The sequence below is a fragment of the Bos indicus genome, chromosome 24 (genome assembly GCF_029378745.1).
Source record: "Bos indicus isolate NIAB-ARS_2022 breed Sahiwal x Tharparkar chromosome 24, NIAB-ARS_B.indTharparkar_mat_pri_1.0, whole genome shotgun sequence".
Classification (NCBI taxonomy): domain Eukaryota; kingdom Metazoa; phylum Chordata; class Mammalia; order Artiodactyla; family Bovidae; genus Bos; species Bos indicus.
The window spans coordinates 22,092,241-22,114,989 of NC_091783.1; the positions used below are offsets into that span (position 1 = coordinate 22,092,241).

General features: G+C 41.0%; 1 protein-coding gene and 1 pseudogene across 2 annotated transcripts in view; one reads left to right on the forward strand and one right to left on the reverse strand.

Moving 5' to 3' along the window:
- The first annotated feature begins 748 nt into the window (after window positions 1-748).
- The window catches only part of ZNF24 (zinc finger protein 24), a 54,382-nt gene continuing 32,381 nt past the window's right edge, over window positions 749-22,749 (forward strand). The window contains exons 1-4 of one of the 2 annotated variants that reach the window (XM_019986545.2): window positions 749-896; window positions 2,769-3,267; window positions 3,499-3,646; window positions 5,571-11,148. In XM_019986545.2, the coding sequence (XP_019842104.1) occupies window positions 2,848-3,267; window positions 3,499-3,646; window positions 5,571-6,109 (1,107 nt within the window). In that variant the 5' untranslated portion in view covers window positions 749-896; window positions 2,769-2,847 and the 3' untranslated portion in view covers window positions 6,110-11,148. Of the gene's footprint in view, window positions 897-2,768; window positions 3,268-3,498; window positions 3,647-5,570; window positions 11,149-22,749 lie in introns of those variants that run through there. The other variant, XM_019986546.2, reaches the window with a different exon arrangement.
- On the reverse strand, window positions 15,550-21,659 carry LOC109577624 (small ribosomal subunit protein uS2 pseudogene; annotated as a pseudogene).

The window sequence follows — 22,749 nt, forward strand, 5'->3', positions numbered from 1 at the left end:
TTTGGCCGGATACAGTCCATAGGGTGGCAAACACAACCGAGCAACGGAGCACAAGCAGGAGTAAGGCAGTTAGGGATCCATTAAATGTATTTACATAGGGGAATTAAGTTGTCTGATTTCTGGTTTTAAACGATCACTTTGGCAGCTGCTTTGTAATATAAACTGTCAAGCCTCAAGTCAGAAAATGACCACGCATTCTGCAAATTCAATGTGAGCTCACTGCCAAAGCTCTTGGTTAAGAGTCTCATCTTGTTTCCCTGACAAGTAAACTGGTCATAATAAAGTTGTATGGCATAGCAAGTAGTTGGCAAAGGTGAGAGTCATGCCTTGGTTTCAAATCTTGCTTCCCACTTACCAGTTATGAGCACTCGGCAAGCTATTTACTTGTGCCTCGATGATCTCAGCTGTGAAATGGGAATAACAAAAGTTCTTACTATCTCAGCGTTGTTGTGAAAATTGAAATTACTTGTAAAGCACGGTGATAGTGCCTGGTACAAAGTAATTAACATTCATAAATATTCATAATACTTCTTTCAGAGAACTACTGTGACGATCACATGACATAATGCATGTGAAAAGGCTTATGAAACCGTAAAGACTGTCTTAGTGGCAGAATTCTTTCTTTTCCTTGTCTTTCAAGCGGAACCCAGAAGGCTGGGATACTGGGGGAGGAAGGCGCGAGGCCAAGCGCAGCCTCAAAGCAGTCATTGTCGTTGGACAGCCCTTCCCCCGGCGCAGAGCGCATCTCCATGGCAACGTGGGGCTTCGCCTCCCCCCGCCTCCTGGGGCCCACAGACCGGAAGCAGTCCGCGCCGGGGGCTGCTGGGAAACGGCTTGTGAGCGGCGTTTCTGCGTCGGACGAGGACAGCGAAGCGGCTGTGGTTCCCGAGCCCGAGGTTTGCGCGAGTAGGGGGGAAGGGTGTGAGAGAGACGCTGGCCTGGGGGCTGCAGACTGCTTGACAAGAGTCAGCGAAGAAGCCTGGCGGGAACCTTCCTCGGCTTCTTCCAGAGGCGCGGGGGACAGGCCGCGGTCTCCGTGCCCGGCAGTTGTGGGACGGGCAAGGGAAGACAGAAAGCCAGATAGGGCTTTCAGCACCCTCGAAGAGTCCTCCATCCCTTGTGTCCTTCGCGACCCCCGACTTCCCCTCCCCCACCAGCCGGTTTTGTTCTATTTCGAGGCCCTGGAATCTCGCGGAGAGTTCTGGGATTCTTTTCGGGCGGAGGTGGGAGTGGGCGGGCCTCGCGCGGGGCCTGCCGGGACTTGTAGTTCAGCCGGCCGCGGGCGGAAGTGCCGCGGGTCGTTTGCTGTTGTGGCCGGGTGGCATTCGGTGTGAGGAAAGCCGCCGCCGCGAGTGCGGGGAGAGGGGGCTGAAGTTGTTGGGGTGGGGGCGCAGTTCGCAGCGGCACTCTGCAGGATTGCGTGGGGAGGTCACCTGGGACGGGGCTCTCCGCCCAAAGACGGTCGGGACCGCGGGCCTGCGCTCGCCGCACCTCCTCACATCCCACTGCCAGGGTGCTGTTTGAGAACGTAAAAAGAAGAGAAATTTCTTTTCTATAGAATGCTTGAGCCGTAGAAAGGTAGGGTCTTGGAATAGAAACAGATCTATAGGCCAAAGCTACATGTTTATAAGGCCGCCACACTCCAGAGTATTGTATTAAACTTGTGTGTATGTTACCTGATAAGATCTTTTCTGATTCCTAGTTTTGGTAGAGTTACAGGAAGTTTTTGGAAATTAGCTTTCATATTCTGGGGCCTGTATGGGTGCATTGAGCAGCTGCGTGGCTCATTCTTGACGGGTGTTGTAGACAATGGCATGGGCATGACTGTGCAAATACCAAGGAAAGGATCAGAAATAGCACAAGGTTTCCATGAAGGTAGTAACTGTGGAGATTGTGAGTCATTCAGTGTCAGCGGAAGAATCTGCATCACAAAGGTGTTAACGAGAGTTCTTTCCCCTAGAATTTGCTGATTAATGCCTGTCGTTCCTAATTTAAAGGTATTTATGGGGTGGAGAGTAACTGAAAAATAATTAAATTTTATGGCACATAGTGGTTACTTTTTCCAACATTATTATCTATTCCTGAGCAAGTGAATTTTTTTTAAAACGTATATTTAAAGTCCTAGTAGTTCTTAAACATTTAAAAAATAACCCTTAAACGTTTTGTGAAAAAAAAATTTTTTAAACAGATAATAAAAAAGCAGTCCCTGCTTGTGAGATGACCTAAGTGTGTCAAGGAACACCAGTATTGAATTATAGATAATGTGTTCAAGGGTCAGATGCATTTAGATAACACTGAGAAGGGCTGGTTTTTAACTTAGATTCTTTTGATTGTTGAAATAAGTTTTGTTGATCATAGGTTGGCAAACTTTATCTCTAAAGGACCAGGGTAAATATTAAGTTTCTCATGCCCTATAGTGCCTATTGCAACTACTCAACTCTGCTATTGTAGTGTGACAAATGAATAAAATTATTTATGAGACAGATGATTTAATTTCATGTCATTTTCACATGTCATGGAGTGTTCTTTTGATTTTTTTCCAACCATGTACAAGTGTGAAAACTATTCTTAGTATATGCATTGTACAAAAATGGGCAGCAGGCCAGATTTGGCCATGAGCTGTAGTTTGCAAACTTCTGGTTCAGGTTATTTATTGATTGGAATTTTTAATCTAGTAAAAGAATACATTTTTATTTCCTTTAATCATTCTGTGTCCAGGTTCTTAGAATGTTTAGTCATTTACATATTTTTCATTTCTTGTGTCTCAGGAGTGCCTGTGAAGAAAACTGGGTATTTCCCTAAGGTATCTTGCCTTGATTGTCTTTCCTTGAAGTATTATAAATCAGGATGTCTGCACAGTCAGTGGAAGAGGATTCAATACTTATCATCCCAACTCCAGATGAAGAGGAAAAAATTCTAAGAGTGAAGTTGGAGGAGGATCCTGATGGTGAAGAGGGGTCGAGTATCCCCTGGAACCATCTTCCTGACCCGGAGGTTTTCCGCCAGAGATTCAGGCAGTTTGGATACCAGGATTCACCTGGGCCCCGGGAAGCTGTGAGCCAGCTTCGAGAACTTTGCCGTCTGTGGCTCAGGCCAGAGACACACACAAAAGAACAAATCTTGGAGCTGGTTGTACTGGAGCAGTTTGTTGCCATCCTTCCCAAGGAGCTACAGACTTGGGTTCGAGAGCATCATCCAGAGAATGGAGAGGAGGCGGTGACAGTCCTGGAGGATTTAGAGAGTGAACTAGATGACCCTGGACAGCCAGTAAGTTTCCCGTGTTAGGAGCACTGGCATAGCAGTATTCACAGCTTCTGAATTAGTTCCACTCAACTAAGTTAGAATTATGTTTATGCTTCCCCTCCCCCCCTTTATTGTTTATGCTGCTTTGCCCTCTAGGCCTCTGCAGCATATGTTTTGTATGTTTTCTTTGGTGTGTGTTTTAGTTTTGATTCTCATCAAATTCCTTCTCAACTGAACCAATTCTACCATTTCCAGGTTTCTCTTCGGCGACGAAAACGGGAAGTGTTAGTGGAGGAGATAGTATCTCAAGAAGAAGCTCAGGGATTACCGAGTTCTGAGCTTGATGCTGTGGAAAACCAGCTCAAGTGGGCATCCTGGGAGCTCCATTCCCTAAGGCACTGTGGTGAGGACCGGAACTCTGTGTGGGCTGGAGAGTGAGAGTGTGGCCCTTTTGTCCAGAACTCTGCTTATTTTTACTGGGAGCAGGGAGGGGGAATAATCACCTTCACCTGATTGCTTAGACATAGACACATTGTAGGATTTCTATTCTTATGTGATAACAGTTGGTTTGCTAACCTTGAGTCTTTTATTCTTCAACATAACATCATCAACCTTTTCTTTGCTTTTATGTCTGTCTTTGAAGGCCTCCCCATTTCTGGTGGGCATTTGACTTACTCTGAGCCATAACCCACCGGTAGACCAGGTCCCTCTCTGTTGCTTATTTGCCACCTGTTTCACATCCTTCCAGTTTCCTACCTAGTACCCTTGGTATAATAAGCTTGCTTCTTCAAATCTAGTTTTTTTGTTTGTTATCACCAAAATCTTTTAGAGTTTTCAGCTTTTTTGGTTTTTCTTCAACATAAGTACAGAAAAATTAAATGGAAAGATTGTTCACTAATGCCATTCTTTCCCAGCATCTTGGCAGTTAATGCCACATACTTATTTATTTTGATACAATCCTGTATATTCCTAAACCTGCTAGATCTCTTTTTCATATTTATAGGAATTAAAATGAAATTTTGTTTGCGACTGCTTTGGGCATCATTTCTTGAGGTAGTTGAAGGTAATGCTAGTGCGAGCCAGATGAGTCCTGAGTTCTGCCCCTTTGAATTATGGGGTGTTCTTCTCTGCAGTAAAGTTTGAGAACCAGTATCTTTGGTTGTTGGAGGTGGCATCTTCCTGGGTGGCAAACTTCTCCCTTGCTTGAATTGTAGAATAGACTTAATTCTTGCCTCTTTAAACTGTAGAATAGAATAATTCTCACCTCATTTCAGCGTTCTGGTCTTTACCACACTTGGGAACTAAATTCTTTCTGTGCCATTTATCACCTTCACACTCACTTCTCTGTTATTCAAGTCTTCAGACCTCACTAATCTCTGACTCGTCAGTGTCTCTTTGTCAGCTTTCTTTTCTATCTCTTTCTTAATCATTTGTTACAGACTTTCTCACTATGTACAAGTTTTTTGAGTGCTTCTGCTCACCCTTTAGTAACTATTCATCAAAGCTTGAAGTTTCAGGAAGGTCTTAAATGAGACTTACTCATACCACTCCTGCCTATAGGTAGATGATGGTACCTCATGTTGGTAATTCAGGCTGTTCTTTCACTGTGCATATCTTAACAGGCCTAGAAGTCACAGCTCATCTTAATACCATGACAAATACCAAATGCAGCAAGTTGCTTTTATAGGAAAACTTCAGTCATTAAAAGGGCCTTGAATTTGTAAGTGTCGTGTCCCAAGTTAACACAGGATGCTCCCGGCTTACCTTCAGCTGCTGCTTGTCTGGACTGCTGTATTCTCCTTGTAATCTAACTTGGCTTTGACCTGCCTTGTCTTGCTCATTTTAGAAAAATCACTGTCTGACAGATTGGTTACTTACACTTTGTATTTTGATATAATTTCTCCCTTTTTCAAAGCAAAACAATGTGACTCCCTGATGGCAAATTTTGATTTATTTTTCTCCTGACCTTAGCTGCATCTCTGTGTCTCCTAACAAACTTAGACTCTCTGAAACATCTGTAGTTTTTCCACCCTTCGATTTTTGACCACCATTGTGTAACCCACTCCCTGTGCTACCACTCACTAGTATACAGCCTTTTAATTCCTCATATGTTCTCATGCTCTCACCTCATTAATCTCATAATCAGTTGTTTTCATTTTTTTTCTTTTTTGAGAGTAGGCAGTATCATCACCAGTTTCATAGTGCTGTTTATAGACATATACAAGCTATTTACTTCCAGTTCATTTTTTTAAACTTTTTTTTTTCTTCAGTTGTCTGTCCTCCCAGAATAGGAAGTAAGTGATATTTACATTTTCTGTTTATTTCAGATGATGATGCTAGGACTGAAAATGGAGCTCTAGCTCCAAAGCAGGAGATTCCTTCAGCAGGAGAATCTCACGAAGTTCCCGGCACTCTCAATATAGGTGTTCCTCAAATCTTTAAATATGGAGAAACCTGTTTCCCTAAGGGCAGATTTGAAAGAAAGAGAAATCCCTCCCGAAAGAAACAGCATATATGTGACGAATGTGGGAAACACTTCAGTCAGGGCTCAGCCCTTATTCTTCATCAGAGAATCCACAGTGGGGAGAAACCCTATGGATGTGTTGAGTGTGGGAAAGCATTCAGCAGGAGTTCCATCCTCGTGCAGCACCAGAGAGTCCATACTGGAGAAAAACCTTACAAATGTCTCGAATGTGGAAAAGCCTTTAGCCAGAATTCTGGGCTTATCAATCACCAGAGAATCCATACTGGGGAAAAACCTTATGAATGCGTTCAGTGTGGGAAATCCTATAGTCAAAGCTCAAATCTTTTTAGACATCAGCGAAGACACAATGCAGAAAAACTTCTCAATGTTGTGAAAGTTTAAGAAATTAAAAAAAAAAAGTCAGCACTCAGGTCTTTTTCTTCTGAAATGAAGACAAAATTAAAAACATGAAATGACATAGTTTTCCTATAGACTGTTAGAAAATCCACTGGGAAATGTAGAAAATCTTTACCCACTATTATTATCTTGAAAGGAATGGTGTCATACCTGCCTAGAAACTGAAATTTTAAACTTAATTCAGGTGTTAATGCCTAATCTTCCATGTGATATTTCTTATTATTTTTCCTAATGATGAGCTACCTGATCTTTGTCCCTTTGTTACAAAGTTTGCTTCTTAGACAGATACATTATTTGTGTTGGTCATCGAAATGTTCTTTGCAAGGATACATTCCCTTCTGCATTGAAAAGCAACATAAGAATTACAAAATCTGAAAACAAACCACTTTTTCCAAATTTACCTGTTTCCTTTTACCTAATTTGAATATGCATTTTTGAAAATAGAAGATAAAAGGTGACCAAAAACCAGAGTGAAATGAGCCTTAAAACTCAGATAAGAAGTGACGGTTGATAAAACATCAAAAAGTGACTGGGATACCTAGATTGGGGAAGACTGACAAATACTTTGATCCAATAATTGAAGTGTATCAAGAATTTATTCTAGGTATAATCTGCCTGCTGGAAAACTCAAAAATAGCTCATCCTACCTGTAATTGAGAAGCAGCCCACTCATGAAAATAATGTCTACTCATGTATCATTAGAAAGTGAACAGTTTAAACAAACAGTTGTAAAGCTTTGAAGGTAGAAATTACAACACTAGGGGAGGATCTGTAGTGAATGGCAGTGTTGAAGGGCAAATGTAAACGAGTAATGGTCTGTCTTGGCTTTTAGAAAACAAAAGACTTGAAGATCTAAGTCGTTATTTTTCTTTCACTTTTGTTGAGGACAGGAAAATCCCTGATAGGTGGGGAACAAGGTATCAGGGTTTTGATTTTACTCTTTTGGTACAAAAGGGTTGAACACCAAGCTAACAGAGCAGCCATGGGTTTATTATTAAATTTTCTACCAACAAGGCACTGTGCTAGGTACTGTAACCCTGCCACGGGTAGGTAGGTATTCTTCCACTGTAAGTCACTGGGGGTTGGTATAAAGCTGTTTCCTGTGAGTTAGCCGCTCCCCCCACCCCAATCTAAGTAGTCTTGGGGTTGGGGGGTCACCTCTGAGATTCCTAGAGCCATAGTTCTCTTACCAGGGTGTTGTATTGGGGAAAGGAGGACTCAGCTCAAAGAGCTAGCCAGCTCATCAGCAGTCTTCAGAGGTGAGTCCAAGATAACTATCACAGTTTGGAAGTTTATGGGTCTTTTATTAAAAAAAAAAACTAATCAATCTCTAGTAGTATTGAGGTTGTACTTAACATATTAGGTTGAATGGATTGTTCTATTTAAAAAAGAACTAGGCTATTAACAACTAGTTTATTAAAAGTCAGAGTTGGTGGAGCTTTTTTTAATTTTAAGTCTTAACACATTTTTTAAAAAATGTATAAAAGTAATAACATGGTAGTAGTAGGATTATATACTCCTTGGTTGAGAATCCCAAATACTGTGGTTCTGTTTAGTGGAAAACTCTGGAAGTTAAAATATATAGAATATGAGAAAAGGCTTTTTTATAGTGGGCATAATTGTGTGAAAAATGACCCATGTGAATAAAAATATTACGTATTTCCAGAGTTTTGGGATACATCTGGTGCTTGGATCAAATTAAAAAATGGAAGGTGCGATTTGCATGAGGCTGTTAAAAAGCAGAGTAATAAATGCAAGGCTAGCTGGTGGAGAAGTGAGGCAGAATGGAGCTTGTTTATAGAATTTTTTGATAATTATAAGAAATGTGCTTTATAGATTAAGATTTATTGAAGTATAAATATGTAGTAATGATATAATGTATTTTAAGTTATACAAGAATATGTAGGGACTTTTGTTTGGGTCTTTTTCTCTTTGTGGCTAAGAGGAAACAAGTCAGAGTCCAATAAAGCTATGAATTCCTCTGCTCTAAGATAAAACGGTCTTGGGTTGATTGATTTATTTATAACTGGCTTCTTTCCAAGTAGGTTCTGAAGTGGCATATTTGGAATACTGCTGGGATGACAGAATTCTTTTATCAGAGTAGGTAAGAATGGAGTAACCTCTTGGTGGTCAGAGTTTCATGGTTTTTTAGATCTTCTGCTTTTCCTGTATACAAAGAAGCTTCCCTGTGGTACATTCGTCATAAATGCCAAAGATGTTTGGTGTAATGTGAGAATTTAGAAAAAAGTATTAGAGTTGGCAAATGTGAGTTTGTCTTGTCATCTCTGATACCTGTGTGTTGTTTAAGAAGGATTCTGAGACTAAGGCAAGGCTCTGGGGGGAAAATGGACTGGACGCCAGAAAACTGGGTGATGATACACATTAAAAGGAAATGATTGTGTACTCCCCATCTCTGGTTATCCAGTGCTCTGTGATTTCGTCTGGACTTTTCATTTATGTCCACTCAGATGATCATAGTTGGCAAATCTGGGGGGTGCCCAGCTTTTGATGAAGTGGTGATCTAGCATTGCCAAGCAGTGGCATCTGTTGGGTTTGCAAATGAGCAGTCATTATTAACAGCAAGCAGACTGCTTATGCCTGACCAATAGCCACTGAGCACTTGCTCATTACTGCGAAATTTTCTTTTGATTTTCTTGGAGGTTGAACTCTCCACATTCACACCCAGTTGGCACTTGATCATTTAGCAGTAGGTCTGTCACATTTGTGTAAGTTGGAGGGAGGGTTCTATGTACTGAAATAATCTGCATGCCAGTCATTGGGTTAGACACTACCCATCTCCCTTAGATTTGTAGACTAGGAAAGCAAGATTTAGAGATCGCGTGACTTGCATGTGGCCAGTTAGAGCTAAAACTCAAATCTAGTTCTGTGAACTCCAGGGATGTATTTTTTTTCACAATGCAATGAATGATGGCTATTAAACCTTGATTGGTAAATTTTATGCTTTTATCTTATGGTTAGCAAATATAAAGGCTATTAAAACATACTTGTTTGACTTTTCTACAGTGCAGAAATACAAAATGAAAAAGGACATATCTTTTTATGGTCTAAATTGACAAGTAATAATTATTTGGTTTGCTCTTCTTCCAGACTTAGGCATATACATAATTAAGCAAAAACGTGTTAATAGCTGACAGTTGTCACTGTACACAGACACTGTTGGAAGCGCTTTACCATGGATTAACTCTTAATCCCCCCACCAACCATATGAGCTAGGTACATATCCCCATTTTACATGTACTGCACTGAAAATTGCCTCCTCTCCCTCCCACTTGGATGTAGACTTTTATTTTTTTATGGCTACATACTAACCCATTGAATCAATACGCTATATATAACTGGGACTTCCCAGGCAGTCCAGTGGTTAAGACTCGGCACTCCCAATGCAGGGGGCACAAGTTCAGTCCCTGATTGGGGAACTAAGATCCCACATGCCACAGCACAGCCTAAAAAAATATGCTGTAACTCGTTAGACAACCCCTACTGGTAGGTAATTTCATTAGTTCCATTTTTTTTTTTTTATTACAAAGAAAGGTAGAGTTAACATCCGTATATATTTTGCTGCCTCTGTGGGTATTTCTGTAGCGTAAATAGCCAGAAGCAGATTTATTGGGTCAGGAAATGTACATATTTAACATTTGGAGAAATACCATGAGAAAAGATTGTACCACTTTGCAACTCCATCACTAGTTAAGAGTGCCTCTTTGCCTACACTCCCAACAACCCTGAATCCTTCAATGTGTTTGCTCTTTTTTTTTTGTTAATAAGGAGAATTATCTTTTTATACTTTATTTGCAAATATACTTTTTATTTCCAATTGTGAATTGCATTTTCCCATTTTTAATTATGAAAATATAAATGACTACCATCTCAGTGTACAAAACTTTTATATAGGAGCGAAGAGAGACCCTTTTCTCCAGCATTTCCTATCACATTCCACTGCCCACAGTTGAGTATGCATTCATCTAATCTCCTTTCCATAATTCCCATGTGAATATGCATATACATATAAATGCCATTTTTACATAAATAGGATATATTATGTATTGTTCTGCAGCTTGCTTTTTTTTTGTCTCGAAAACCAATCCTGAGGTCTTTAAATCTCCTTAATGGTTGAATAATATTCAATACTATGAAAATACCATTATTTAACTGTTCCCTTATTTTTTCTTTTGCTATTACATTGCCAAAGTAAACATCTCTTTCTTATCTTTATGCATGTGTGTGAGTATTTTTTTAGAGTGGAGTAGAAGGTAGATTGTTGGGTCTATCAGATTGTTACCAGATTGTCTATCAGGGAACAATCTGATAGTAGACCCACCTTAGCCTTCCAAAAGGCCTTCATGACTTTCTGTTTTCACCAACTGTATGGAAAGTGCTCATTTCCCCATAAAGCTTTACCTGCACTTGATAATTTTTATCTGATGGGCAAAAAAGAGAGGATCATTTTACATTTTCCTGATTAATGGCAAGGTTGAGGTTATTTTCATATATTTATTGGCCATTTATAGTTTTATCATGGATAGTTTGTATCCTTCACCTGCTTTTCTCTTGAGTTATGTGTGGATATATGTTGTTTCTGTTCAGCATCTCTTTCCCCGTCTTGTGATAACAGTAAATATTGTGGGGAGCCCATTCCCTGTGGCTTAGGAGAGTACATTACCAGGTCAGGCCTTCCTGAGTCCCACAGCTCCTTTGCCACAGTGATTAAAGAATGGGCGTGTAACCCAAGTCAGGCTAAAGAATACCCTCAATGGAACTTCTGCTGGAACTCTTGGAAAGAACGCTCATCAGAGATCCCACGAACTAAGGACTGTGTAAGCCTGAAAATTTGTACTATGTGGAAAGAGTCTGAGGGGAAACTCAGAGGCTAGCAGAAAGGAATGAGATCTAAGTTCTAATGTCATTTTTCTGGAGGCCCTAGATCCAGCTGTGCCTAAAGCCTGCCCTACCTCTGGACTTTAACGTTTTGTGAGCCAATAAAGTCCCTTTATTGTTTAAAATAATTGAATTGGGTTTCTGTCCTGATTAATATAGGTTGTTTGTATTTTCTTACTGATTTGTAGAAAACCTTTGTAATTTTAAATTCTAGACTTATACTTTATGCACTACATAAGTTAATAAAATTAGCATGGCCTTCCATGATGTGGCCTCTGTCAGCCTCTGCCATTTGTTACTCTACTCTTGTCTACATCACACAGCACATTCATGTACTTTAAATTCCAACAATAACTGAACACATTGGGAATGTCTATAGATAAAAAACATCACACAGTCAAGTCCTTGGCATTTCTCTTCTTATCCTTCTTACAGATTCATTAACTTGGGACCCAGACTGGGGATTACACTGCTGAGTCTATGCTGTACCCACCTCCAGCCATCACTCTTAGGGTGTTCCCCCACAAACATCCCCTATATGTGACTTGGAACTCCTTCCCATGTCCTCCATTTCCTTACCTCCCCACAATGTGGTTTTCTGGGATCCTTTTTAAAAAATTCTCAGGCCTGTGAATTTGAAGTTGCTCAGGCCCAAGACTGCCCTGGGGTTTATTGCTATTGGAAACTACAGATGGCATTCTAGGCATGGGAACAGCAAGTATGAAGAATTTGATGTAGGAGCATTGCCTGATTTGTTCAAGAGACAAGGCCAGTGGGGCTGGAGCAGAGTGAAATGGGTGAATGTAGTGGGTGAAACCAAAGAAAGGAGTTAAGGGTGGAGAGTAGGGCCAGATCATGGGATACTTGGTTAGCCACTGGCGAGAACTATGAATGAGATGGAAAGCTCAGAGGTTTTGGGCAAAGGAGTGTAATGAGTAGGTACTGAGACTAGAATAAAGTGTCCCAACTAGTTTCTTTAAATTCGTAAAAAGTTTCTCTACATATTTTTATGTAAATCTGTAATAATATAAACTAATATATAGCTACATGAGAAAATCTTAGAAATAAAAAGCATTCCAAAAGTAACCCATGAGTCCACAATCCTAGTATTATCCCAGTAACAATTTTATGTTGTGTCTACACCTATAAAAATGCACTCTGTATACCTGTCTCTGTCTCTACTTACCATACTGTGTTTACAACAGAAAGAAAAATCTAGAAAGCAGTAAACAAAGTCCATATCTTCGTTTCTTAGTGCCACTTTTTGTCAACTGTGGATCAACTGTGCTTCTACCTGAGGCTGCCCTCTGTTGGGTCTAAGCCACCCTCAAACCTCAAAGGCATGCTCTAGTAATCCTTACCTCTTGCATTATAAAGTTTTCCTCTCTTTGAATTTTTTTGAATTAGCATGCAAATATCCTTTTATAAAACCATCACAAAATCCTTCAGACCAAGATGACTAAATCTAACCTGCCTGAGCAAGTACAATATTAGACAAAATGTATCAGAAGCAAAGAATAGGAGAGAGGAGATCCCTGAAATGGGAAATGCGAGGCAAATTTGGGGCTTCCCTGATGGCTCAGATGGTAAAGAATCTGCAATGCAGGAGACCTGACTTCGACCCCTGAGACGGGAATGCAACCCACTCCAATATGGCCTGGAGAATTCCATGGACAGTTCCATGGGATCCTAAAGAGTGGGACACGACTAAGCAACTAACACTTCTAACTTTCACTGCCTGTGGCCTTTCAGGCCACAGCACAGGGAGAGAGAACTCAAGCAGAACCTGGCAGTCTCCCTCAATGAGAAGATGGAGCAGGGGGCCCTGAGAGGTCAAGGGACTAGCTTTTGCAGGGTGGAGTACCAAAGAAGAGAGCTAAACGTTGGAGATCTGTAGAGGGTCCTTCACAAGCATTCAGCTGAGTGGAAACTATCTGAGGTAGAGGAAAGAACCATCCAGAATAATTAGGGGGGGAAATCACTGGAATTCAATGGCCAGGAATAGTACCATCAGGCAGAGCAGAAAGCCTTAAAAGTGACAGGACATCTGTTAGAGCTGTGGTTCTCAAAAGAGGGCAGTTTTGGTGCACACACACCTTCCTGTCCCCCCACCCCCCACTCTCACAGGAGGCAATTGGTGACTTCTGGAGACAGTTTTGGTTTTCACAGCCAGAGGAGACGAACCTATACTGGCATCTAGTGGGTGGAGGCCAGAGATGCTGCTGCTGCTGCTGCTGCTCCTGCTAAGTCACTTCAGTCTCTGTGCACCCCCATAGACAGCAGCCTACCAGGCTCCCCTGTCCCTGGGATTCTCCAGGCAAGAACACTGGAGTGGGTTGCCATTTCCTTCTCCAATCCATGAAAGTGAAAAGCAAAAGCGAAGTTGCTCACTTCACTAAGACTTCACTAAGACTTAGTGACCCTGTGGACTGCAGCTAAACATTCTATAATGAATCATCTGGCCTTAAATGTCAATAGTGCTGAGGTTGAGAAACTCTGGGTCCAAAATGTAGTCTTACCTCCATAGGAGAAAAATGAACCCTAGACAACACTGCCTGAAAGATATTTAATAGCAAGACCTAATAGGATAAAACTAAGTAATTTAAACACATCCAAGAACAAAGCTCAAGAATATACATATATTAAAAATACTTAGCACCCAACAGCATACAATACACAATGACTGGCATCCAATAAAAAATTGGGTAACTCACATCACGCAAAGAAACAGGAAAATGCAACCATAATAAGAAAAACCAGTCAAATTGATCCAGAAGTGACAATTAGACAAGCTCATTAAGACAGTTATTAAACTGTATTCCATATGATCAAGAAGCTAAGGAAATACAGAACATGCTCAGTAGCAACATGAAATCTAAGAAAAACAACCAAATCAAGCTTTTGGAGATGAAAGCTACAATATCAGATTCTTTTTTAAAAAAAGCACAGATGGGATTAATTGTGGATTAAACATACTAGAAAAAAAAAATTACCGTAGGTAAGACATAGCAAAAATCATTCAAAATGAAAAAAAGGAAAAGAAAATACTGAGAAAAAATGAACAGAGCTGCAGTACAGTATTGGAGAATGGCACCCCACTCCAGTACTCTTGCCTGGAAAATGCCATGGACGGAGGAGCCTGGTAGGCTGCAGTCCATGGGGTCGCTAAGAGTCAGACACGACTGAGTGACTTCACTTTCACTTTTCACTTTCATGCATTGGAGAAGGAAGTGGCAACCCACTCCAGTGTTCTTGCCTGGAGAATCCCAGGGACAGGGGAGCCTGGTGGGCTGCCGTCTATGGGGTCCCAAAGAGTCAGACACGACTGAAGCGACTTAGCAGCAGCAGGCAGCAGCAGCAGCAAGGTGAGGGGAGAAAGGAACAGAGAAATATTTCAACAAATTATTTCTGGGACACAGTTTTTACAGGTAAATTTTTAGCCATGAAATATATTAGAAAAAAAGTCTTGATTTAATTACTTCAGCTTCCACTTTAAGAAACCAGAATAAGAATAAATTAAGCCCAAAGTAAATAGAAGAAAAGAAAGACTAGATTGGAAATCAACAGAAAACAAAAATAAGGAATCAATTTCTATACTCTATTTAAACCAAAAGCAACTTTTTAAAAAGAACAAGATAAACTTCTAAGCCAAAGTGATCAGGAAAAAAAAAAAAAGATGCAAATTATATCAGGAATGAGAGGTGTGACATTACTGAATATTAAACTAATTCTCCAAATAAAGAGTAGTAATCAAGTTTGCTAAACTCCATATGCTGGTTCCAGTACTAACTTACTGTTTGAGCTGTCAGCAGTATTTTGCATAATTGACATTTTCATTTGGCTTCAGGAACAATACACTTGGTTTTTCTCTACCTTGTGGGACATGTCTTCTCAGTCTCAATGCTGGTATTTCCTCAACTCTCTAGCCTTCAGTGTGTTGGAGTGCCTGAGGGGTCAGCATTCAAGTCTCTGGTTTTCTACCTATGTTCACTTCCTAGGATCTCATCTGGTCTTCAGTTCAGTTCAGTTCAGTTCAGTTCAGTCGCTCAGTCATGTCTGACTCTGCGACCCCATGAATCACAGCAAGCCAGGCCTCCCTGTCCATAACCAATTCCCAGAGTTCACCCAGACTCACGTCCATCGAGTCAGTGATGCCATCCAGCCATCTCATCCTCTGTCGTCCCCTTCTCCTCCTGCCCCCAATCCCTCCCAGCATCAGAGTCTTTTCCAATGAGTCAACTCTTTGCATGAGGTGGCCAAAGTACTGGAGTTTCAGCTTTAGTGTCATTCCTTCCAAAGAAATCCAAAGGCTGATCTCCTTCAGAATGGACTGGTTGGATCTCCTTGCAGTCCAAGGGACTCTCAAGAGTCTTCTCCAACACCACAGTTTAAAAGCATCAATTCATCTGGTCTTAGGTCTTTACAACTAGTATCTAGGATTCCAAAATCTATTCTAGCCTTGACCTCTTCCCTGAATTACAGGTTCATAAATCCCTTTGCCTACCAGATATCTCTATTTTGATGCCTACTTTAATCTGGGTTCCCAAGAAAACAGAGCCTAAAATTAAACCTTATTGTTAATTCTTTATTGCATGCCTGCCTGCTCAGTTGTGTCAGATTCTTTGCAACCCCCTGGACTGTAGCCTGCCAGGCTCCTCTGTCCATGGGATTTCCCAGGCAAGAATACTGGAGTGGGTTGCCATTTCCTCCTCCAGGGGATCTTCCTGATCCAGGGATGGAACCTGGGTCTCCTGTGTCTCCTGCATTTGCAGGTGGGTTCTTTTCCTTTATTGGGGTGGTGCAATCTCAGAACATGATGACTGAAGGTAAATGGGTAGTGAGGCAGGGAAAAAGAAAGGTACAAAGTGGGTGTTACTCTGTGTCTACAGTCAAGGCACAGCTGTTTGCATAGTTTCACTATCTTCAGAGTACACGCAGTATGAACTAGGTCATCTCACCATGGGGTAGGAGGAGGGAGATGACTTTTCTTCAGGCTCCCCTCAGTTTCCACCACAGAACATCAACTCCACACTCCCAGGTGGTATCATTGAGCCCCTCCAGCAGCAGCCACTGGGAAGTCAGGATCCAAGAAAGCACAGCAGCACAGGGGGAGTGTCGGACCAGAGACCCAGGGGGAGTCAGGTGCTCCCTCCACTTGCAGCCTGGCACGGCAACCACAAGGGTGGATGGTGCAGGCAGTCTTCTTAGAGGGTCATCAGTATCAAAGAGCAGAAACCCTGGGGCTTGGAACAGTGATTCATTAGGCATCTTCAACCTAACATGCCCCAAACTTTTAATTTCTCACCAAACATGTAGTTTTCTCGTATCTTATACTGCCATCTTATAAAGTGGCAATTTTATCCTTCCAGTTGCTCAGGCCATAGCCTCCCCATCTCCCTGCTTAACTCAGTTCCCCACAAGGCAGCCAGATCATAGAAACTAGACTATACCATTTCTCTGCTCAAAATCCTCTTTCTCCTTGCGCTGAATGTCAAAGGAACACTGTGCCTGCAACTTCAGTTCAGTTGCTCAGTCATGTCTGACTCATTGCAACCCTATGGACTGCAGCATGCCAGGCCTCCCTGTCCATCACCAACTCTCGGAGTTTACTCACTCATGTCCATTGAGTCAGTGATGCCATGCAACCATCTCATCCTCTGTCGTCCCCTTCTCCTCCTACCTTCAATCTTTCCCAGCATCAGGATCATTTCAAATGAGTCAGTTCTTCCCATCAGGTGGCCAAAGTATTGCAGTTTCAGCTTCAGCATCAGTCCTTCCTGTCCTCTTTTAATTTTATGGCTGCAGTCACCATCTGTAGTGATTTTTAAGCCCCCCAAAATTAAGTCTGTCACTGTTTCCACTTTCCCCATCTACTTGCCATGAAGTGATGGGACTAGATGCCATGATCTTAGTTTTCTGAATATTGAGTTTTAAGCCAACTTTTTCACTTTCCTCTTTCATTTTCATCAAGAGGCTCTTTAATTCTTCTTTGCTTTCTGCCATAAGGGTGGTGTCATCTGCATATTTGAGGCTATTGATATTTCTCCCGGCAATCCTGATTCCAGTTTGTGCTTCATCTAGCCTGGCATTTTGCATGATGTACTCTGCATATAAGTTAAATAAGCAGGGTGACAATATACACCTTGACGTACTCCTTTCCTGATTTGGAACCAGTCTGTTGTTCCATGTCCAGTTCTGACTGTTGCTTCTTGACCTGCATACAGATTTCTCAGGAGGCAGGTCAGGTGGTCTGGTATTCCCATCTCTTTAAGAATTTTTCAGTTTGTTGTGATCCACACAGTCAAAGGCTTTGGCATAGTCAATAAAGCAGAAATAGATGTTTTTCTGGAACTCTCTTGCTTTTTCCATGATCCAGCAGATGGTGGCAATTTGATCTCTGGTTCCTCTGCCTTTTTGAAATCCAGCTTGAACATCTGGAAGTTCATGGTTCACATACTGTTGAAGCCTGGCTTGGAGAATTTTGAGCATCACTTTTTTAGCATGTGAGATGAGTGCAATTGTGCAGTAGTTTAAGCATTCTTTGGCATTGCCTTTCTTTGGGATTGGAATGAAAACTGACCTTTTCCAGTCCTGTGGCCACTGCTGAGTTTTCCAAATTTGCTTGCATATTGAGTGCAGCACTTTCACAGTATCATCCTTCAGGATTTGAAATAGCTCCCCTGGAATTCCATCACCTCCACTAGCTTTGTTCGTAGTGATGCTTCCTAAGGCCCTCTTGACTTTGCATTCCAGGATGTCTGGCTCTAGGTGAGTGATCACACCATCATGATTATCTGGGTCATTAAAATCTCTTGTATAGTTCTTCTCTGTTTTCTCGCCATCTCTTCTTAATATCTTCTGCTTCTGTTAGGTCCATACCCTTTCTGTCCTTTATTGTGCCCATCTTTGCATGAAAAGTTCCCTTGGTATCTCTAATTTTCTTGAAGAGATCTCTAGTCTTTCCCATTCTACTGTTTCCCTCTATTTCTTTGCACTGATCACTGAGGAAGGCTTTCTTATCTCTCCTTGCTATTCTTTGGAACTCTGCATTCAAATGGGCATATCTTTCCTTTTCTCCTTTGCCTGCAAAGTAAGTTGTCTGCAAGTTACTCCTAAACAATGCAGGGAAAAAATTAAAATATATAGAGAGATATATCTGGGTAGATAGAGTAAGTAGGTAGATAATGATAAAGCAAATGTGATAAAATGATATTTGGGGAATCTGGGGGAAGCACATATAGGAATTCTTTGTACTCTTCTTGCAACTTTTCTGTAAGTTTGTTTGAGATAATTCTGAAATTATCTCAAAATTCAAATTTAGAAAAAACAGTAGCCCTGAAAGAGAGAGAGCGAATTACTAAAAGAAAGTCAGGTAAGGTGCTGTTATTGAGAAATTTTAGGGCAGGGAGAGAGAGGAGGAATAATGAGAAAGCAATTATAAATATCCCTTACAGCCATATTTAAAATGAACATGTAGAGCTATGTTTATGATCAGATCAGATCAGATCAGATCAGTCGCTCAGTCGTGTCCAACTCTTTGCGACCCCATGAATCGCAACACGCCAGGCCTCTATATTTCTGGTACAACAAAGGAAAAATTTTCATTTGCCACTGTCAATATGATTTTTAGAACAAAGTACACACATATATAGTACGGCACTCATCAAAATACTCTTGGTCTACTCTTCTCATTAGGTGGCCAAAGTATTGGAGTTTCAGCTTCAGTATCAATCCTTCCAGTGAATATTCAGGGTTGATTTCCTTAGGGTTGACTGGTTTGATCTCCTTGCAGTCCAAGGGACTCTCAAGAGTCTTCTCCAACACCACAGTTCAAAAGCATCAATTCTTTGGTGCTCAGCCTTCTTTATGGTCCAACTCACATCTATCTGTACATGACTACTGGAAAAACCATAGCTTTGACTATACAGACCTTCATCAGCAAAGTGATGTCTCTACTTTTTAATATCCTGTCTAGGCTTGTCATAGCTTTTCTTCCAAGGAGCAAGTGTCTTTTAATTTCATGGCTGCAATCACCATCCTCAGTGATTTTGGAGCCCAAGAAAGTGTCACTGTTTCCACTTTTTCCCCTTCTATTTGCCATGAAGCGATGGGACCAGATGCCATGTTCTTAGTTTTTTGAACGTTGAGTTATAAGCCAGCTTTTTCACTCTCCTGTTTCACCCTCATCAAGAGGTTCTTTAGTTCTTCTTTGCTCTCTGCCATTAGAGTGGTATCATCTGCATATCTGAGGTTGTTGATATTTCTCCCAGCAATCTCGATTCTAGCTTGTGATTCTTTCAGCCTGGTATTAGTGTAAGTTATAAATGATATTGTATAGATTCAGTCTGCCTTCCAGAGAACTGGATCCCAATTCTTTGAAAGAGATTGCTTTTAATGTGCCCTGGAGGCTCAGCTGCAGCTCTTTGACAGCTGCAATGATCAAAGGCCTGAAGGGTGTTCTAGGGAGATGTGGAGAGATGGGTGTGTCAACATCCCTGGGAAAGCTGGCCCCTTGTTCTAGTTTCAGAAAGGAAATCTTCCTCTGTAAGGAACATAATCCACAGCTTCCATAAAATTAGTTGGGTAATGTACAGTCTTTTTCTATTACCTTGAAGAGATTGTGTGAGATTTGTTTTTGTTTTTTTTTTCATTTACTGTCTGGAAGTATTCCCTGCTGAGATGTCTGGCTTGGAATATTCTTTATAGGGAATATTTAAATTACAGATAATGTCCTTAATAGACATAGAGCTATTCAAATTTTATATTTCTTATTATGTTAATTTTAGATTAATTTTATTTCAGGTAAAATTATTAATCATCCTCCATATTACCCCTGTAATGACTGTAGATCTGTGCTGATGGCCACTTTTGCATTCCTTACATTGACATATGGGACTTCTCTTTCTTGATTAGTTTTGCTGGGAGAATATCAAATTTAATCTTTTCCCAAAAATGAGCCTTTGGCTTTATTTTCTTTTTAAAATGTTTGCTTTCTAGTTCATTAATTCATGCTCTACTATTTCCTTCCTTTAAAAAAAAAAACTTTATTTTCCCTCAACTTAATTTCCATGTTCTGTTTAAAGTCTATGAGAGAGTGGTTTAAAACCACTCAGCGGTCTTCCCTCCCCATTCCTGAGCAGTGGGAGCTGCAGACCAGTCTTTAGGAGGGACCTGCTGAGTAGGCACCCAGGGCACCTGTACCCGCAGACCAGTCTGGGATCTCGGGTTGAGCAGCAGTAAACTCAGGAGCTAGAGCTGTCCATCTACACTGAAATGCCTCCTTGGTCACAGCCTTTTCAGCAGCAGCCTGCTCCTCCTCTTCAATCTCTTCTGGGTCTGTGTGGAAGCTGAGATCAGGTGTGACCTCCTGTGGGTGTTCATGAGAGATGATGCCACGCATGTGCACAACTTCCTAGGCCAGCACCCATCACCTCAGACCCACTGAGTGAGCTCCCTTGTTGTTGGAGGGAACGGCGATGCCCACAGGGCGCAGAGTTGAGTCAGTGTTACACAGAGCAGTGGTAGGCAGGTTAACATAAGAGGCCTCTGTGAGAGGCTAGTGGGCAGCCCTAGAATCAGCAACCACCGGAAGTCCCCACTCCCAGAAGACTACCTGAGCCTGGTGAGTGAAATCTCCAGGACTGAAACAGTCAGCAATAGGAGTGGCCTCAAGGCAGCAGCAAACTTCAGCACAGCTTGGTGGCCAGTATGTCTGGAGGACAGGACACTGACGTTAGCCGAGTTTTCAGTGGCATCAATGGCATGGCACAAGCTGCCAGAACTTTCTCCCAGATTCTCTTCAGATTTATGAGGTAGACGCCATCAATTTTTCCTTTTGTAGATTCGCTGTTCCATTTGGAAGTCAACCTAAGTGCTTCCTAAATGGTTCCTTATGTAAGGATTTTTCTTTTTAAAATAGTTTAATTAATTTTTATTTATCTGGCTGCACCAGATCTTTGTTGCAGTGGCATGCAGGATCTTTAGTTGTGGCATGTGAGCTCTTGGTGTGGCATGTGGGGTCTAGCCTCCTGACTAGGGTTTGAACCCAGGCCCCCAGCATTGGGAGCATGGCATCTTAGCCACTGCACCACCAGGGAAGTCCCTATGTAAGGAATTTGAGGACCTCTTCTTCCTGCTTTTGCAGGACATAAAGGGCTCTGGATATGGTGAGTATTTCTCTTTAAATTATGATGAGAAACCTGAACAACCCATATGAATCTCTACTTTCCTTTGGGGCTCCCAGGTGGCTCAGTGGTAAAGAATTCACCTGCAAAGCAGGAGATGCAGGTTCAATCCCTGGGTTGGGAACATCCCCTGGAGAAGCAAACAGCAACCCGCTCCAGTATTCTTGCCTGGGAAATCCCATGGACAGAGGAGCCCGGTGGGCTACAATCTGTGGGGTCACAAAGAGTGACTAAACAGCCATAGCTACTTTCTTTAGATTTACTTGATATTCTTTTTCTAACTTCTGGTGATGGAGACTCAAATCACTAAATTTTAGCCTTTCTCTCTCCCCCTAATACATGCACTGAACGCTATACATTTCTCTTTAATCAAGACTTTAGTTGTATCTTACTTTATCTCTGTGGATAAAGTTGTATTTCACTTTATCCAGATAAAAATACATTCTAATTTCCATTGTGTTTGTTCCTTTTACCCATGGGTAATTTAAATTGTTTTTCTTAATTTCCAAAGATTTGGGAATTTTTAAAATGTTTATGCTGTTGATTTCTAGCTAGTTTTATTGTTGTATGAAAACATATGCTAAGTCTATGCTAATAAGCAGTCACTAACCAGATGTAGCTATATAAATTAATTAAAATAAATATAATACAGTTCATTAGTCACATAATTTAAGTGTTCAGTAGCCACATGTGGCTAGTGACTACTGTATTGACTCTGGTGTCCATTGTATTGAACAATACAGATAGAACACAGAAAATTCTGTTGCATAGTCTGACTCTAAATGATTTCAATCTGACAAAATTTGTTGAGGCTTGCTTCACAAACCAGCATACGCTCAGTTTTGGAAAATGTTCTCGGTGCACCTAAAAAGAATCAAGTTTCCTGCCATTATTGGTTGCACTGTTATCTATATGTCCATTAGGTAATTTTATTAATCATATTGTCCAAATACACTATATTCTTGGGCATTTTTTCCTGCTTGTTCTCTTTTACTAAGAGATTTGCATAAGTCTCCTACTAAGATTGTAGATTTACCTTTCTCGTTTTAGCTTTGTCAATTTCAGCTTTATATACTGTGAAGCAAAATTGTTAGGTGTATACACATTTAGTATATTTCTATTTTCTTGGTAAACTGTGTCTGGCTTATTTCACATAGTATGATGCCTTCAGTGTTCCTCTATGACATAGTGTGTATCAAAATTTCCTTTCTCTGTAAAGCTGAGTAATATTCTATTGTATTTATATACCACATTTTGTTTATTCATTGTCTGTCAATGGACATTCAGATTGTTTTCAGCTTTTGGCTATTGTCAATAATGCTGCTGTGATCAGTGTACAAATATTTGAGTCCCTTCTTTCAACCATTTTGTGTATATACTCAGAAGTAGAATTACTGGATCATATTGTAATTCAGTGTTTAATTTTTTAAGGACCCACCATACTGGTTCCTACAGTGGCTACACCATTTTACATTCCCATCAGCATTGTGCAAGAGTTCCAATTTCTCACCAACAATATTATTTCCTTACTTCCTTCTAGCCCTC